Source organism: Gossypium raimondii, chromosome 7 (genome assembly GCF_025698545.1).
Source record: "Gossypium raimondii isolate GPD5lz chromosome 7, ASM2569854v1, whole genome shotgun sequence".
NCBI lineage: Eukaryota > Viridiplantae > Streptophyta > Magnoliopsida > Malvales > Malvaceae > Gossypium > Gossypium raimondii.
The window spans coordinates 40,656,237-40,675,075 of record NC_068571.1 but is presented as its reverse complement, the minus strand read 5'-3'; the positions used below and the strand labels follow the sequence as shown (position 1 = coordinate 40,675,075).

The window sequence follows — 18,839 nt, the reverse complement described above, 5'->3', positions numbered from 1 at the left end:
AATATTATGTTTTTAAGCTAATTGACAAGTATTTGCAAACCAGACTTCGAATAAGTATGGCGAACCTAGTTCGCAATTTCTGTAACTTTGCTAAAGATTTTGATTGACTTATGTTTTGTGTGTACTATGTGGTTATTCTTCTCTGTATATCCACTAAGTTCGCAAGAGCTCAAATACTCCTTCCTATCATTGCAGATAGTTAGATCGCAAGATGAATAGTTGCGAGGCAAGTGATCTAGGTGAAGCACAAATAGTGAAAAAGTGAAATAAGCGAACTTGGATACAAAGGCAATGTAGGACATTCTGCTTGGGCTCAGAGTTATCTTTCTGTTGACCTCACCAATTAGACTAGGACCTAGTTATTTTATGATTTCTTATGTTTGCTTGAAGTTTCTATTTGTGAACCAATAATGCTTAGTAAACACATTTGAGTTAAGAACATGAATATAGTCCAGGATTGTATAGTGTTCATTAATTTACAAATTCAAAATAAAATAATAAATTTTCTAAACATAGTGATTCGTTACAAGCAGACTTGTAATAAAACAATTTGACGAAGTTATACATAGTTTGCCAAAATTGCCGCGAAGTAACAGGGTTGCGAATTATACTAACTACGAACCCCAACGATTGGCGAACCGCTATCAACAAACCTTTAAAGAATTTTGGCATGTGCTATAAGAGAAACTTTGCGAACTGTGTTTGCAGTATCCAAACACAAAAGGGTAGTTCGCGAGACCGGCCTTGTTTAAAGAAACTTACCTATGAAAATCTTAGTTTATGCGAGCCAGCAGAGGTGCGAACCCCTATGTCAGATAGATGAACTGCTGTGTTCCGCAAAGTAGTTTGTTTTGAAAAACTTAAGACTCGCATTCCTTTCTTTAAGTATTTAAAAATTCTGTAAAAGAGTAGTTAAGTTATGCATGCTAAGTAGGTTCACATATTTCCGCAACTGCATATCATGAGGCAAGCGAAGTGAGTTCGCAAGCTTGAAGCTTTTACCTGTTTTATTTGTTTTAATTCGTGGTGTGCTGGAGGTTAGGTTGAGTGTTAAAAAGAGTCACTTAGGTGACTAATATGACATTCCATAGCTCGGGTTTGACGACCGAACTGGGTATGGGGTGTTACACAAGTGCTTGACGAATTGACTATTCATATGTTTTGCATTCATGCTTGTGCTTGTTTGTTTGTTGCCTCTACTGTTGTTTTTGTTTGAATCTCCATATTTCAACTTCTTGGAACTATTATGTATCTTGTCCATGTTTGTTTGCAAATTTGGTTAATGTCATGTGTAAGAGTAATCTTTGAGTTCATGTTTTTTATTTGCCTGCAACTTTGATGAGTTCTTTATTTTGTTGGTCGACCATGTGTTCTGTAGGTGTTTTACTGTTGTTTGGGACTCTTTGTAAGGCTGTGTATTTTCTTTTGATCTTCTACAATTTCAATGCCATGGTAGATGTTAGGTGATGGTGGATGAGGGACGGTGGCTTGATGATAGGAGGATGTTTCAATTTAGGGGCTTGGTGGTTAATTTGGGTGAGATTAGACAACGAGGTTACATTGATGATGGGGGAGATGATAGGTATGTGAGGGAGAGTTGGCTGAATGGAGAGGTTTTGAAATTTTTGAGTTCAAAATATTTAATGATGTGGAATGCACAGTCAACATTCTGTTGGGGGAAATTAGAAAAGTGATCAATTTGTGTAATTTAATTAACGATAGTGACTAAATTAATAAAGAAAAGAATGATCGAAGTAGGAACGAGGACTAGCAGTGTAATTTGCCCGATATGTATTAATTCAAATCCTAAATCGCACTTAAATAAGCCATGAAAAAGAAGCCAGCTGAGGTCTGAGCTATGATATTTAGGGCCCAATACTTAGCAAAGCTACAAAATAAAATTCTAGCCTTCAGCTAGAAACACAGAGCTGAAGCATGCGAACACTAGTTTTGCTACGGCACCGTAGGTTCTTGCAAGCAATACATCAAACACTTGGTAGTGCCTCTTCTCTCAAGTTTCTTTCTTCTACAACAGCTGATAACCTTGAAAGACAAAGTTCAGAGTCAGAACAACAAGAACCCAAATGCTTATCTTTGAGAATTGAGAGACTCCCTAAAGGGGAAACTGTTGGGTTAGCATTTAAAAGCTGGATGGCTGATGGATTTCCCGTTCATAGAGGCGATATTTTTCACGCCATTAATCGGTTGAGGAAACTTAAATTGAATAAACGAGCTCTTGAGGTAATTTTCTCTTTCAGAAACTAGTCTAATATTTTTGGGTTTTTTTTTTTTATCTGTACTAATTACTTTCTGCCGGATCGCTAAGAGCTTACAAAAGAAAGAAACGTTCGTTCCTGAAACTTAAGAGGCTTAATCTCATATATGTCAGATGTTTATAATAAGCTCAGTTTCATTTTTGGTCTTTTTTGGGTTTCCTTTAAGAAATCCAAATGCTGAACAACTTAATTTGCAACGTGGAGTTGTTATTTTGTGTATGTTTGACTGTTTGAGTGCTCTTATGCTAGAAATTTGAAACAATGTATGGCAGAAAAATAAAGAAAACATTGCATTTTCATCAGTTGAGCACTTTATCAGACAGACGCATAGATGTATATGTAAATAAAATCTGTTAGATTTGGAACCAAGATGGGAATTTGTGTGACCCCTTGCATTTGTACTTGTGATAATGGTGAATAGGTGGAATCTAACAATGAAAATTCGATTGCTTCTAATAGGTGATGGAATGGATAATTAGGGAGAGACCGTATCGGCCTAAAGAATTAGACTACTCTTACCTATTGGAATTTACAACGAAACTCCACGGCATATCACGAGGCGAAAAACTATTTAGTTGCGTCCCTCAGGAGTTTCAAAATGAACTGCTCTACAACAATCTTGTGATAGCCTGCTTGGATAAAGGCCTTATAAGGCTTTCACTTGAGTACATGAAGAAAATGAGGGAATTGAGACACCCTATCTCATACTTGGTTTTCAACCGTCTGATAATCCTCCATTCATCTCCGGGACGTAGGAAGACCATCCCGAAAATTCTAAATCAAATGAAGGCGGATAAGGTGGTTCGACATGTCTCCACCTACAATATTCTTATGAAAATAGAGGCTAATGAGCACAACATTGAAGGGTTAGTAAAGGTTTTCAATGATATGAAGAAAGTAGAAGTTGATCCGAATGAGGTTTCTTACTGCATTCTAGCTATCGCACATGCTGTGGCAAGGCTATACACAGCAGCTGAAGCATATGTTGAGGCCGTTGAGGAGACTATGACTGGGAATAACTGGTCGACACTAGATGTCCTAATTATATTGTATGGGTATTTGGGGAAGGAGAAGGAACTGGGGAAAACTTGGGGCACCGTTCTAGAGTTCCCCCATGTTCGGTCTAAAAGTTATATTCTGGCAATTGAAGCATATGGTAGGATAGGACAGGTAAGTCAAGCAGAAGAGCTTTGGTTACAAATGAAGTCAGTAAAAGGGTTGATATCAACTGAGCAGTTCAATTCAATAATATCCGTATACTGCAAACATGGACTTCTCAGCAAAGCAACTGAGGTTTTCAGAGAAATGAGGATGAATGGATGCAAACCAAATTCTATTACCTTCCGACAACTTGCCCTGGGGTGCTTAAAATCAGGATCGGTGGAGGAATGCTTGAAGAGTCTAGATATAGGTATGAATATGACAACAAGCAACAAAGTTAGGTGTTCAACACCATGGTTGGAGACCACCTATTCGATGATAGAAATTTTTGCTGAAATAGGTGATGTTAAGAATGCTGAGAAGTTTTTTGTAGAGCTTAAAAGGGCCAACTATTCTCGGTATACCTTTGTGTACAATACTTTGATCAAGGCTTACGTGAAGGCCAAAATCTACGATTCTAATCTTTTGAAAAGGATGATTCTTGGAGGGGCTAGGCCAGATGCTGAAACCTATAGCTTACTGAAACTTAGTGAACAGTTTCAAAGATAAAAATAAAGCATGTATCCTTGTGATTTGTTAATTGTATCTATTCTTTTCAGTTGATCCTTCTCTAGAGAAAGAATGTTTTGTATATTTAGTCCAATTATAATGTCATTTTGGAAAGTAAATTCTGGACAAATTTCTTCTGCTTATTTGGAAGGTCATTTATCTTAGGAAATTTATTATGAACATGCAAATCAATTGAACCTCTTCCTATACTTGCACTGCTCAAACTCTGTACCCAAGTAAGATGGTTAAGAAACTCTGGTTGAAGCCATCCTGTTATTTTAATCATTGCAACCTTGTTTTCTTACAACCAGTTAAATCAACCAAAGAGGAAAAAAAAAGGGATCACACTACATAGCAATATGCAACGATATAAGGAAGTTGAGTTTGCTGTTTTCATGTGAGATAATTAAGGAGCACTGAGGCAGTTGCAACAGCACCTCCTGTAAGTGCATCCGACACGATCTGGTCTTTGTTATTGTTGGTCGCCGCAGAGACAAGAGCTCCTGTTAGGGCACCTCCGATCATGGCATTCTTCTGTAACACGATGTGACAAAACTTTGAATCACTAAATATCAAGATTATGAGTAAAATGGATGTAGAATCTTTTTAATAGCAGTAACATTTTTCCCCTTAACTGTAGCGTGGTGAACATACCCAGTCCCAAGTGCCTCGGATCCTCCCTACCCCATACTCCATTCCCACATATACTCCAGCTACACTTCCTAACGTGCAACAAAAGAATTTTATAAATATTATTCAAGTTTGCAAAAAAGAAAGCTACAATAATGGGAAGTTTTCATATTGTAATGTCGCATACTTACCCCAGTAAGCACCCTCTTTACACATCTTCTTGAGCTGCAACAACATTTCTCAATAGGAGAAAGATTATGTCAAATTCAGGTGCAGTTACAACTTTTATAATAATAAAAAGTAGTACCATTCCTCACTGCAAACATTACTTGTCTTATGGCCTATAATTATGCTATACTTGATGGTACAGTAACAGGTGGAGATCCTAAGCATCCTTTAAAATGTAGCTAAGAACAGGAAAGGAATTACTTACAGAGCGCTCCAAACAGTGTTTTGATAGCTTCCCTGCACAAACATGGCAGCTTAATTACTCTAGAAAAGGGAATTTGGGTGAAAGAAAAAGAAAGTGGGGGAGTTGAAATAACCTCCATTGATAGCTTTAAATGAATCTTCTGCAATTGACCTCGTAGCTGCAACCTGAAAAAAAAAGAAGCCATGTGGTACATGATGGAAATTTCCATGGAAAGTTACGAAAACAAAAGGAAAAAGGAAAAGGAAAGATTAAGTTACAGATCCAATCTTCAAGAAACCCTCTAGAGCGTGATTGAAGAAAAGATTGCCAGTGTCAATTGTAATATCAACCCTTGGTGTTGACAATGAACCTAAAAACCTAGTTGATGGCATTTGCTCTGCTTCTTGTTATACTCAAATTAAGAAACTGTGTTTTCTAGACGATGCATTTTGAAAGTGAATATGGTTTTTGCTTGAATGCGTATCCCGAAATGCCATCAACTAACAACCGTAGCCTCCGCCTCAGATATTTTTATTTCCGTAAAAATACTCTCCCATTTCTCTCAATTTTGAAATTAATAAATTAGCCCTTAATCTTTATATATTTTATCAATTTCATTCTAATTTAACAAATTACAACATATGTTTAAAAATATATAAATATTGAGGTTGAATTATTTAATTTTTTAAAATTAAAACCAAAATAAAAATACATATAAATATTGAAAACTAAATTTAACGCATTCTGTGCTTGCATGCAGCCTAGTTGTAGCTGGAATTAGGGGTTAACAAAACTCAATTCGATTTGAAAAATTGAAAAGAATTTCAAATTTCTAGTTAATCGAATTGAGTTATTCGAATTATTCGAGTCAACTCGATTTGAGCTTCAAGTTTGAGTCCAGTTGAATTTCACACTTCGAATAATTCGAATAACAGATTAGTGTAAATACCCTTTTGGTCTTTGTCAACTTTGAAAATAAACAAATTGATATCTCTTAACAAAAATTACAAAATAATTCAAAATAATTTTCAAAATTTTAAAATGATTTTAAAATTCAAAATATTTATAAAAATAAAAATTATAAAATATTCTAAAATATATAAAAAGTTAAAATTTTAAAACTTTTCTAAAATAATAATTTTGAAACCTAATTAATGATTAAAATTTATCATACTCAATGGTTTTAAATTTATGTGCTCTAACATAGAATTAATCATAATGTAATAATATTTTTATTTGACATGTTTAAAATTTTAATTTAACTCGAAAATTTCACTCGATTCGATTCGAATTTCATTTTTCCTAATTCGATTGAACGTTCACCCCTAATTGAATTGGTATGCGTGATTATATTGCTACAATGGGATTGGTTCGTTTGTATGGTTCATGGTTGCCTACAAGAAAACCCCTTTGTAATTTTTTGATATTTTTGACCATATGATCCACGATTAAGATTCAAGACTACCTCTGCACTTCACCAACACTAGTAATTTTGTTGAGCGACAATTCCCACTTAGCCAACCAAAACAAACCTTTATTTGGTTACTTATTTTGGCATATGTTGTTAATTGTTGATACACTTTTTAGTTATTGGGAGAATTCAAGTACTCTCTTTTGGATTCAGGAAACAGCTCTCAGATATCTTTTTTATTTTTGGAAGATATAAGAGCGAAACAATCAACCTATTAATATTGGAAGATCCAAAAGATTCTTCCAATGTATCATTTCTAGGTCCAATGGAATTCATAGGTATAGGAAGAAACCTTGTCAAATAGAGATTTTTTCTTTCGACCATATTTCCATTGTTAATACAATATATAAAGACCGCTACTACAAATAGTACTACACCCTTGATCGTGAAATACCGATTGCTTGTCGAACCCTGTGAATTGCGTGAAAATAAGATACTCCTAATTCGAGGGTCTAAGAGTTTTATAAAACATTGTTGGTGGAAAAAAATGTGAATGAAATATACCACTGAATTAAATTGAGTCCATGAATCTAAGAAATAGTGAGAATTCTTGATCTCTCTCAATTTAAAAATCTAGGATTTTCCTTGCTAAAAAAATCGATCCCTATTTACCAACCATACATTGTCTAACCAAATCCAATTCTCTCAATATGTTCCTCAAAAAATCCGATTCGTGTAGATCCTTCCCCAACTAAGGAAGAGATCTTGGCGGAATTGCCACATATGAAATTGAGCACAATTTTGCAAAGAAATAGCCCACTTGCCTCTCTAGAAGAGATGGAAAACATGCTCAATATCATTTGATTGAATAGTTGACCCAACTCCTTGTTGTTTGAAGAAACCCTGCACCCCTCAATTAGTATTTTTTCACGAAAAACAAACATGAGATAACAAATCCAGTCTTTCACTAAGATTTTGAATAGCTGTCCCGAGTTCAAGTTGATTATGTTTCGCCTCTTACTCGAAGAAAGATGATCAAACAATTCCCAATCATAGTCCTTGCGGATCGAATCCTCCATGTAATATACAAAAAGAAACTCATTATTTGAAGTAAAAAAAATGCTGCCTGATTGTCTCTTTTCTACACAAAGATGGAAAAAGATGGAAAAAGATGGCCACATTTAATAGAAACAACTTCAAAGAACAAACATTGTCCATCACAATCTTATACATTAGTATCTGATGCCCAACATGTGAGATTGAACACCTCACCTTTATTCACAGGGCAATTCAACACAAGACATAAAGTACCTCTGCGAATTCTTTAATACCTTTTTTTTTCTCTCTAAAGAAGAGTACTACATGTTGGCGATCTTTCACACCATAACAGAACTTATATGATCTTCTCCTCCAAGACATCAACTTCTTCTAGCACAAACATCATATCCACTCTTCTAAATCCCTGCAAAACCGACGACTGCAGAATGTCAGAAGTTGAATCCCATTTGGCACATATCTCTTTCTAGAAAGATGCTTAGATAGGATCTAAAAAGCAAAACGACGAGTAACAAAAGCTAACATGTTGATCTTATAGATTTCTTAAAGAATTATATCAAACAAAAGGAAGAAGAGAGGTTTCCAAACATTAGGTAAAATTACAATAGAAGTAGGTAGCTCTACAAGTATCTAGAGATGTGAGAGGAGATTGATGTCTCCAAAGCCAATACAAAGATGAATTTGGAGGTTATTCAAGACTGAGATGAAAAAACCTTAGTAATTCAATATCTTGCAAGGGGTAGCTCACACCCCTGATTTAAAGATCTTCCAAACTAAAACTTGCATTTATTGTTTGATACCAGTAAATGTAGTAAAGCCTCAGTCCACTCTGTTTTTTCTTCATCTCTTGTTTGACATGCATATTCTTTTTAGTGTTAAAATAGAACAGAACCATACCAAAATTGATGAGCAACCGTGAAATCATTCCTGCAAAAATCCCAAAAGCCATTATCGAGTTCTTCCTAAACCAAAAGCCAATCACTTGGAACAGAAGGAAAAGCCTCTGGCAAAACTAGATGTAAGTTCCGAATGCGACTTAAAATATGTTAACTACAGAATCTTATACATAAGCATAGTGCAGGAATAATAATAGCAGACAAACCATCTACAGCTTGATCCGAATATGATTACATTAAACAAGGGTATATGAACAAGCGTTACCTTAGCTAACAAGCCTCTACTCATCATCTTCGTGATGGCGTTTCCTGCTCCTCTTCTCAGACCTCTTTGCACCCCTTCCAACCCGAGAATCATCCGAACCACTAACATCAGAACCAGAGAGGGATTCATGCCTTTGGCTCTTCCTCCTATGTCGTTTACCAGGATCATCAGACACATCCGATGATTCAGAATCATCAGAATGCCTATGACTTCTCCTTCTCCTCTTCTCCTTCCTACTCTTTCTTTTCCTATGACGACGATGATGATCATCATCCTCGTCCGAAGAATCATCCCTCTTCTTTCTCTTTTCTTTCCTCCTCTTCCTCCTACCTTCATCCTCATCATCAGAATCACTAATTCCTCTCTTCCTACTACTCCTTTTCTTTGACCTCCCTCTCTTTTTCTTTCTCTCCCCATAATCGGATTCAGAGCTATCATCCTCATCACTCATCTTCTTCTTCTTTGATGATTTCTTCCCTTTCCTAGAAACCTTCTTCCCAGATCTTTCAGCAATAATCCTCTCAATATCCGAATCCACATCAGAGTCCGAACTCTCACTCTCCTCGTCCTCCTCTTCTTCACTCTCCATCTCCTTTTTCCCATTCAGTTTCCCTCCTTTCAACTTATCAAGTCCATTCAAAACCGCAGCCTGGATCGCTTCAGGGTCTTTCTCCTTACTCTCCTTCAAACTCACGAAATTCTTGCACTGAAAAGTAAGGTGACCAACACGCCCACACTTCTTACAAGCTCCACGAGCCTCATCTGCATTCGAACCCGTGATCCGGGCAAGGGCTAGAAGCCCTTGAAAGCTAGCGTATGCGTTTTCACCATCGGGTTCAGCAGCGGCAGTCATCTGACTCGATGAATTTTTTGAATCATCTTTATTAGGAGCATAAGGGTCATACCCGATTGCACTTTGCCAAATCCCGTGGGTTTGCAAGGCGGCGCTACTATGCACCCGGTTGTTCGCGGGCATTCGAACCCTCCCTGCGGTGGCCGGCATCTTTTAGGGATTGAGATTACCCTAATTTTGGGGAATCAGAGTTTTCTTCTGATGTAGGGAGGAGAATTGAACTTCGCTTGCTTCAAGAATCTGAAAGAAAATAGTTAGGGTTTCATATTAAAAAAATTAGAAAAGTAGACATACATTTAGGGTTTTTTCTTCTGAAAAAACAAAATTGGGGTTCTTACCTGAGAGCGGAATTGATAATCGAAGAGGCGAACAAAGTGAAAGAAAATCGAGAGGAATGAGAGCTGCGCTCTAATGGAAAGATGAGATTTTGGGTTCTGGAGTTGAGATTTTTTCCAAAGTTTTTTACTTTATGTTGGTATATATATTTAATAGATGGTTAAAACTTAAAACCGCCCACTAAAAATAAAGTCGGTAAAAGGATATGATTTGAAAAGGGAAAGCGCGTATTAAGTTTTTATAAGGATTCTTCGTTAATAAACGACGTAGTATGCCTTCAAATTTTCGTTTGATTATTTCCCAAAAAAGTAATTAAAAGGCTTTTTACTTGAATAGTGAATATTGTCGATTTGTTTTTCACTTTTTAAATTAAAAGGTAAACTATATTCAAGGCCGCTAAATTATTAGTAAATTTACGTTTTTGTCACTCAATTTCAAAATGTTACAAAGTGATCATTGAACTATTTAAAAGTTTTCATTTTAGTCATTAGTTTTTTTTTTTAAGTTTTGTTAGTGAGCTCCAAGCGACGAGATGACAACCGATATGATGGATCAATGATCTTTCGTTTTTCTGTGCATCAAATTAAGTTCTTTTGACACTTAAAAAGCTTGTTCTCAAGTGTTTTATGAAGCTTTTTGCTGTTTTTTGTTACTTATTAGATATTACATTAGAAGTTCGTCTTATTGCGTTTCTTTTACTTTTGAGACCCAAATTGACAAAATTATGTCATTGGAAGTCTAATGGTTGATTTGAGCTTGTGTATGGAGGCGATTGACGCCAAACATTAAAAAGGACTTCTACTATGGTCGAGGTCAACACAGAAGCTTGTGTGTTGCGACACTGACCCTCCCACCACCTCGAGGAAATTGAACTTTATCAAAACTCAACCTAGAGTAGCCTATTGTTGAAACTGAAGCCTAACGGGTGAAAAAATGCAGGGACAATTTTGTGTTCAAGTAATCTTAAGTCACTTTTCATTTAAGGGCATAATTGTCAATGCTAGGTTAAATACTTTTTGCCTACAAATACCATCTTATGTCAACTATTTGGGTGGCTAGCTTAGGTTAGACATTAGACAATATTTACTCTTCTTTTCTTAGTTTAGGTTTTCATTTTTCTTTTCTTTTTTTGTTGTAGAATTTTTATTTCTTCACTTTTGCTAGAACCTTGTGGATGACAATAGATTAAACTATCGCGTTCCATCAAATTTTTATCTATTAATAAGCATCTTCTCAATCTTTATCTTTTGTATTTTATGCCTACCATGTGTTTGTTAAATGCTTGTGTGGAATCTAAGTTTAATCATGTGCTAAATCATTTTATTGGTTGGTTGATGAGTGTGTTACTTAACTAAGTTATTATCTATGCCTTAACTAGTTGTTTGTTCAAGTGTATTAAATTGCATATTAAACTAGAATTAACGCCTCTTGTGGAAGATCTAGATAGATGAGATCGGTAGGAGACTTTACCATATAAGACTTTAACATGTTTGTGTCGAATAGTGAGACCGAGAGGAGATCTATATGCCTAAGTGAGACTGAGAGTAGAGCTTAAGTGGTATCTTTTAGTTTAAGATGAGACTAAGATTAGATTCTTAGCTAAGAGGGGCAAACAATATAATCATCATAGGTTTATTAGCTTAGTTAGTAATTCATGAAACATTCGATTATCATTTCAATCCATTTGCATTGTTTCTAGTAAAAAAGAATAAAAGTAGTTTGATATTTTTATTTGTTAATTTAGAATAAGTTTAAATCTCATTTTATTTGGTTGCACTAATGATTTTCGACTCAACTAGATTAGTAATTGCTTAACTCGTAATTAATTTGATAACATTTACTAATTTGACAATCCCTTGGGTTCGATCCTTGGAGTACTCCGTGTGTTCAATTATAACACATAAATATTACAACTGATTTGTCACACTTGCAGTAAAAGTCGCTTTTAAATCTTTACATTTTGTGCTAATTCTTTACTCGGTGTTCGTACAAATGGACCATTTTTCTTAGACCTTTGTTTCTTTTTATATTTAGATGAATGGTTCACTGATAGAATCTTTTCAACCTAAGAGAGGTCTAAGACAAAGGGACCCTTTATCCCTTTATCTATTTTTGGTATGTACACAGGGTCTTTCGACAATGTTGAGTTAAGAGTAGGATTTTGGCAGGACTTATGGGGTTAGGGCTAGCCAGACTAAGCTTGAGATTAACCACCTCTTCTTTGCAGATGACAACCTTTTGTTTATAGAGAACTCGATAGCTAAGGCTAGACGTGTTAGGAATGTTCTTCATCTTTATGAGGTGGGTTCAAGGCAAAATGTATATTTTGGTAAGTCTCTTAATTACTTTAGTCTCAATACACTTGTTGAGTAACAAGGTTCTATCTAAACCATGTTAGGTGTTCAAGAGGAGTCTAGCGTGATAGATATTTGGTATGTCGCTTCTAATTAGTAAGGATAAAATTTTTGTCTTTTAATACATCATGGACAAAGTTCAAAAGCATGCCTAGAGTTGGTCTAAATGTTTGCTTGGCTATGGTAGTTGTGAGGTGTTCATTAAATTGATTCTACAACCTATTTTGACGTATATTATGTCTTACTTCTTACTCCTTTTGTTAGTTACTAATGCTGTTGTTTCAATTATAAGAAAATATTGGTGGGCTAGCAGAGTGGATAACTGAGGGTGGACTATGTTAGATTAGGACACGTAGTAAATCGAAGGAAATGAGTGGAATCGGGTTAAGATATTTTTACCTTTTCAATCCATCATTGTTAGGTAAACAAGTTTGAAGGTTTTTGCATAATAAAGACTATTACAAGGTCTTTTATGTGAAATATTTCACTAATGGTAACATCTTTGATGCTAAAGTGGTTGATAAGCTTTTATATCTTTTGTCTAGTATTTCACAAGTTATTGATTCACTTTCACCAGGTTATTTTTGGGGGTTGAGTAATGGTTATCAGATTCGATCTTTTGAGGATAATTGATGGGCCTCTAGCCCTATTGATCTTTCAGTTTCTTATGAACATCATGTTGGGTTAGAGATAAGGCCAAAAGATTTGGTGGTCAATAACTCTTCATCTTGGGGCTTGGAGGGGTTAAAATATGTCATAGGTCATTCTACTATTTACAAATTTAAAATTTAGCCCATGTACTTTTATTAACAGAAATTTAGTCCTTCTACTTTTCAAATTTCAAAATTTAGGTGCAATTGTTAACACTGTTATTTTTTTTGTTCACTTTGTTGGTATGACATTTTGAAATAAATAAAAAAAACTTTCTTAGTAGCAATGTAACTAGTAAATGACATTGTAATAAATCGAATTTTAACAAAATAATTTTAACAATGTTAATAATTGATAGTAATTAACTAATAAATGGCGTTTTAATGAACCTAAATTTTAACAAAAATAATTTTAACAATGTAAATAGTTGGACTTGATTTTTGAAATCAAAAAATTAGAGGGATAAAATTCCAAATTTACGAAGAGCATAATGACTTATTCATATATTTTAACTGAGTCGAAGGTGGTCCACAACTTGTTTTCTGATAGTTTGAGGGTATGCAAGCTTTAGGGGCCAATGCGACGCACATTGTGTATAAGTAACTGCTTTTAATGAGTTGGGTGCTGGTCCTCATAGAGAGTTCTAGTGTTTCATTTAAAAGATCAAGATTGCGTTTGGTTTTTGAAAATATCTTCTATGCCCATAACCTATTTTCAATTTTAGAAAATAGTTTTTGTTTTTTAAATAAAAACATGTTCAATAAATAGAAATAAAATTTATTTTTAATAATGAAAATATGAAAGCATGTTTAGTATCTATTCGTCTATAATAGTAACATAAGAAATAAAATAAAATAAATTTACATACCAAATTTAATATTTGAAAAATTATTTGAAAAAAAAGAATACTTTTATGTTTATATGGGTTTGAACCAATGCGAATTCATTTTGTTAGAATTGAGTGGCACGAATCCTTGTTAAAATAAAAGACGGTGGTAAAATAAAATAACAAAAATCCATATAGAACTACACTTCTTTTATTTTATTTTAGAATAAGGTTTTTTAACCCTATTACACTTCATCTATTTGATATTGATTAGAACAAGATGTTTCAACCTTACTAAACTCATTCTATTGGAATATGATTTTTCAAGCCTATAAATAGATATAGTCTACTCCTCTTGTATTCATTCGAATTTGACATAGTGGATTATCTTCTCCTCTATCCGTGATTTTTTTTCTGAAAGGGTTTCCACGTAAAAATCTGTGTGTTCTTTATTTTTCTCTCTTTTCTTTGCTATACATTTTCATTATCGATGTTCTATTTTTAACAAATTGGTATCAGAGCTTTTGAGTTGTTTATTTCAATCACGGTAATGACGTCTTTAAAGTATGAAATTCTTCTGTTGGATAGCAACACCAGGTTCGCGTTGTGGCAAATAAAGATGTACGCAGTTCTTGCGCAGATGGACTTAGAAGATGCGCTACTAGGGATAGATAAGATGCCTTCGACATTAACGGAGGAAGAAAAGACGCGTAAAGGTCGAAAGGCCTTAACACAGTTACATCTGCATTTGTCTAACGAAATTTTACAGGATGTGATGAAGGAGAAGACCGCCGCTGCATTATGGAAGAGGCTAGAACAAATATGTATGTCGAAAACTTTAACCAGCAAGCTGCATATGAAGCAACGTCTTTATGCTCATTGTTTGGAGGAAGATGCGTATATGCACAAACACTTAACAGTGTTTAAAGAAATTCTCTCAGACTTGGAGGCCATGGAGGTTCAGTATGATAAGGAAGATCTAGGGTTGATTTTACTTTGTTCGTTGCCTCCGTCTTATTCAACCTTTATAGACACGATTTTGTATAGCTGCGAGTCTCTCACAGTTGATGATGTTTATGATTCTTTGACCTCGTATGATAAGATGAAACATCTTGTGGTTAAACTCAACTCTCAAGAGAGGGTCTCATTGTTCGTGAGAGACAATATTAGAATGATGATGATGATGATCGTGGATGGACACATGAATGAAATCCTAGCGATAAATCTAAGGGTAGATCGAAGTATTCAAATATGGGAAAAACTTGTAACTTTTGTAAGAAGAAAGGGCACATTAAATTTGAGTGCTATAAGCTGTAGAACAAGATCAAAAGAGAGGCTACGAATCAGAAGGGAAAACAACCAGAAAAATTCAATGAATCTGATGTTGTAGAAGACTACAGCGATGGTGAACTCTTAGTCTCTTTTGTCAATAATTTTAAATTGAACGATGAGTGAATCCTTGATTCGGGCTACCTTCTATATGAGTCCTAATCGGAATTGGTTTACAAATTACGAAATAGTGTCTGAAGGTGTTGTTTTGATGGGAAATAATACTTCGTGTAAAATTGCAGGTGTTGGAACAATTCAAGTTAAGATGTTTGACAGAGTTGTTAGAACACTTAGTGACGTGCGACATGTTCCAAAGTTGGAGAGAAATTTGATTTCGTTGAGTACTTTTGATTTAAAAGGGTACAAATACACAGTTGAAAGTGGGGTTTTAAAGATCTTCAAATGTTCCCTTGTTCTGATGAAATGGTAGAGAAAGACTGCCAAGTTATATATTTTACAAGGTTCTACTATTACTGGTGATGCAGCTGTCACTTCCTCTTCCTTGTTAGATGATGATGTTACTAAAATTTGGCATATGCGCCATGGCAAAATTGAGCAAAAGAGGACTTTTTGATAGGCAATGAATTTGTAAACTGAAGTTTTGTGAGCACTGCATTTTTGGGAAGCAAAAGAGAGTTCGATTCAGTAGAGGAATTCATAACACAAAGGGAACATTAGAGTACATTCATTCTAATCTGTGGGGGTCATCTAGAGTGCCTTTGAGAGGTTGAGCTAATTATATGCTAACACTTTTGATGATTTTTCTAGAAAAGTTTGGGCATTTTTCCTGAAGCAGAAAAGTAATGTGTTTTCTGCATTTAAGTCTTGAAAAACTATGATTTAGAGTTCTGTTCTAATGAGTTTAATGAACTGTGCAAGTCAGAAGGGATCGTGAGACACTTGACAATTCATCATACTCCACAGCAAAATGGTGTTGCAGAACGAATGAATAGAACGATTATGGAAAAGGTTCGATGTATGTTGACTAATGCTAACTTATCAAAGTCGTTTTGGGCCGAAGCAGCCACTACTACATTTTTTTGATCAACCGATCTCTTTCCGTTGCCATTGAGAAAAAGACTCCACAAGAGGTATGGTCTGGCAATCCTACTGGCTATTTTGACTTAAAGGTCTTTGGGTGTCCTGCGTATGCTCATGTTGATAATGGAAAATTGGAACCGAGATCCATTAAATGTGTTTTTCTTGGTTATAAAACTGGTGTAAAAGGGTATAAGTTATTGTGTAATGAAAATAGAAAAGTTGTGATTGGTAGAGATGTTTTTTATGAAACTGCTATGCTACCTAACTTATCTATTAAAAACTCTTTCAATAAAGAAAGTTAAAAGCAGGTGGAGTATCAGATTAATCCAGAATCTACAACAAAGTAGACTCTTCAAGCCAATACAAAAATTCAGAATAGAGCTACTTCTTCACCACAATACTCTATCGCCAAAAATAGAACTAGAAGAGAAATTAAACCTCCAAAAAAGTATGTCGAGGTTGATCTAGTTGCTTATGCTTTAAATGTGGCTGAAGATATAGATGCAAACCAAGAGCCATCTAATTATTCTGAGGCGGTTAGCTGTGAAAACTCAGAAACGTGGATGTTTGCTATGAAAGAGGAGATGGAATCACTCCACAAAAATAGAACATGAGATATTGTAAAACTTCCTAAAGGTAAAAAGGCTGTTCGTTGTAAATGTGTGTTTAAAACGAAAGAAGAGACTCTAGGAGTTGAAGAACCCAAATATAAAGTAAGGCTTGCTGCAAAGGGTTACAGTCAAATTTCAGGTGTGGACTTCATAGATGTGTTCTCCTGAGTTGTGAAGCATAGTTCGATTCGAGCTTTGCTCAGTATTGTGGCCATGCATGATTTGGAGCTTGAGCAGTTAGATATAAAAACTTCATTTTTGCATGGGGAACTTGAGGAGGATATTTACATACAACAACTAGAGGGCTTTACAGTCTAAAAAAAAAGAACTATGTTTGCTTTCTGAAAAAGTCCTTTTATGGTTTGAAACAGTCACCGAAGACAGTGGTACAAGAGGTTTGATTCTTTTATGACTTCTCATGATTTTAAAAGAAGTAGCTTTGACAGTTGTGTTTACTTTAAGAAAAATAGTAATGGTTCTTTTGTGTATCTACTCATTTATGTTGATGACATGTTGATAGCAGTGAAAGATAAATGAGAGATAAGAAAGGTCAAAGCCCAACTAAGTGAAGAATTTGAGATAAAAGATTTGGGACCGGTAAAGAAGATACTTGGTATGAAAATTCTCAGAGATAGAAAAGCAAGTAAATTGTACCTAAGTTAGAAGGAGTACATTGAGAAATTTCTTTGCAGGTTCAATATGCAGAGTGCTAAACCTGTTATGTATGCTATGGTTTGTTCACATCCAGATTTATCATATGTAATCAGTGCAGTTAGCAGATACATGGCGAATCCTGGTAAAGAATACTGGAAAGCAGTTCAGTGGATTTTTAGATACTTATGAGGTACCACTAATGTTTGCTTATAGTTTGGAAGAATTAGAGATGGAATCATTGGGTATGTTGATGTTGATTTTGTCGGAGACCTTAATAGAAAAAGATCTCTCACAGGCTATGTCTTTACAATTGGAAGTTGTGCAATCAGTTGGAAATCCACTTTGCAAACTACAGTCGCTTTGTCTACCACTGAAGTTGAGTACATGGCAATTACTGAGGCTTGTAAAGAAGCCATTTGGTTGAAGGGACTCTTTAGTGAACTCAATGAAGACCTTTAAATCATTACAGTATTTTGTGACAGTCAGAGTGCCATCTTTCTTACAAAAGATCAAATGTTTCATGAAAGAACAAAGCACATTGATGTTCGGTATCATTTTGTTCGTGATATTATTGTTAGCAAAAAGAACAAAGCACATTGATGTTCGGTATCATTTTGTTCGTGATATTATTGCTTGTGGTGATATTATTGTTAGCAAAAATAGTACTCGTGCAAATCTTGCAGATATGATTACTAAGTCACTTCCCATAACCAAGTTTGAGCATTGCTTAGACTTGGTTGGTGTTCATTGTTAAAAAAACCCCTTAAAGGGTTTCATGGAAGAGGTGGAGAACTTATTCGTTGAGAGTTCGTGGTGAAGAACTTGTTCATTGAGAATTTGTGTCAAGGTGGAGATTGTTAGAATTGAATGACCCAAATAATTATTAAAATAAAACACAGTGGTAAAAAAAAAGAAAGTAAAATCCATATAGAACTATACTTCTTTTATTTTATTTTAGAATAAGGCTTTTCAACCTCATTACACTTTATCTATTTGATGTTGATTAGAATAAGATGTTTCAACTTTACTACACTCCTTTTATTAGAATATGGTTTTTCAAGCCTATAAATAGACATAGTCTACTCCTCTTGTATTCATTCGAATTCGACATAGTGAATTATCTTCTCTTATGCTCGTGGTTTTTTTTCGAAAGGGTTTCCACGTAAAAATCTGTGTGTTCTTTATTTTTCTTTCTCTTTTCTTTGCGTTACATTATCATTATCAACGTTCTATTTTTAACACATCTAAAATTAAAAACTCTTGTTTTCATCATGTTCAGTTTTACAAAAGCATTTTTAATGAAAACAACTTTTTATTTTTATTTTTAATTTCACACGTTTTTATTTTCCAAAAATCATTTTTTTAATTCTTTAGTGATTCCATTTTTCCAAAAAAAAAAAAAAGAAAACGAAAATGACATCTATTTTTCTGAAACCAAACGGAGCCTAAGACTATCCAAAAATTAAATTGTTTGGGTAAAGACTTGGGTATAATATTTTACCTACAGCGCCATCCAATGTCATGTGAT

The 18,839-nt window shown here is 34.7% G+C and overlaps 3 protein-coding genes across 7 annotated transcripts; 1 reads left to right on the top strand and 2 right to left on the bottom strand.

Annotated features, from left to right (window-relative positions):
- Positions 1-1,858: 1,858 nt before the first annotated feature.
- On the top strand, positions 1,859-4,116 carry LOC105791345 (pentatricopeptide repeat-containing protein At1g07590, mitochondrial). The gene is made up of 2 exons (XM_012619388.2): positions 1,859-2,241; positions 2,736-4,116. The coding sequence occupies exons 1-2, from the start codon at positions 1,936-1,938 to the stop codon at positions 3,984-3,986; spliced, it is 1,557 nt and encodes a 518-aa protein (XP_012474842.1). The 5' UTR covers positions 1,859-1,935; the 3' UTR covers positions 3,987-4,116.
- A 115-nt stretch (positions 4,117-4,231) lies between these two features.
- Positions 4,232-5,557, bottom strand: LOC105791378 (outer envelope pore protein 16, chloroplastic). Of its 2 annotated transcripts, none has more exons than XM_012619443.2 (6): positions 5,307-5,557; positions 5,162-5,213; positions 5,050-5,081; positions 4,808-4,841; positions 4,622-4,708; positions 4,232-4,520 (listed from the first exon to the last, which is right to left on the bottom strand). In XM_012619443.2, exons 1-6 carry the CDS (start codon positions 5,418-5,420, stop codon positions 4,459-4,461), a joined length of 381 nt encoding a protein of 126 aa, XP_012474897.1. In that variant the 5' UTR covers positions 5,421-5,557; the 3' UTR covers positions 4,232-4,458. The 2 variants fall into 2 exon arrangements, with proteins under 2 accessions (XP_012474897.1, XP_012474891.1); XM_012619437.2 differs by having other exon boundaries at positions 4,641-4,708; positions 5,307-5,555.
- A 2,044-nt stretch (positions 5,558-7,601) lies between these two features.
- On the bottom strand, positions 7,602-10,035 carry LOC105791363 (CAX-interacting protein 4). 4 transcript variants are annotated; one of them, XR_001132960.2, is made up of 4 exons: positions 9,848-10,035; positions 8,657-9,749; positions 8,393-8,498; positions 7,602-7,901 (listed from the first exon to the last, which is right to left on the bottom strand). XR_001132960.2 is itself a non-coding variant. In XM_012619419.2 (4 exons), exon 2 carries the CDS (start codon positions 9,657-9,659, stop codon positions 8,673-8,675), a length of 987 nt encoding a protein of 328 aa, XP_012474873.1. In that variant the 5' UTR covers positions 9,660-9,749; positions 9,848-10,035; the 3' UTR covers positions 7,602-7,901; positions 8,393-8,422; positions 8,657-8,672. The 4 variants fall into 4 exon arrangements, 3 of the variants coding, with proteins under 3 accessions (XP_012474873.1, XP_012474868.1, XP_012474860.1); XM_012619419.2 differs by having other exon boundaries at positions 8,393-8,422; XM_012619414.2 differs by lacking the exon at positions 8,393-8,498 and having other exon boundaries at positions 7,602-7,916.
- Between the last annotated feature and the right edge of the window lie 8,804 nt (positions 10,036-18,839).

Excerpts from the sequence above, each read along its gene's own strand:
- LOC105791363 (XM_012619419.2), bottom strand. The coding sequence starts at position 9,659 with ATGCCGGCCACCGCAGGGAGGGTTCGAATGCCCGCGAACAACCGGGTG.
- LOC105791378 (XM_012619437.2), bottom strand. The coding sequence starts at position 5,420 with ATGCCATCAACTAGGTTTTTAGGTTCATTGTCAACACCAAGGGTTGAT. Across the intron at positions 5,082-5,161 it reads ATTTAAAGCTATCAATGGAG|GGAAGCTATCAAAACACTGT; the intron begins GTTATTTCAACT and ends ATGTTTGTGCAG. Across the intron at positions 4,842-5,049 it reads AACACTGTTTGGAGCGCTCT|CTCAAGAAGATGTGTAAAGA; the intron begins GTAAGTAATTCC and ends ATGTTGTTGCAG.
- LOC105791345 (XM_012619388.2), top strand. The coding sequence starts at position 1,936 with ATGCGAACACTAGTTTTGCTACGGCACCGTAGGTTCTTGCAAGCAATA. Across the intron at positions 2,242-2,735 it reads TGAATAAACGAGCTCTTGAG|GTGATGGAATGGATAATTAG; the intron begins GTAATTTTCTCT and ends TGCTTCTAATAG.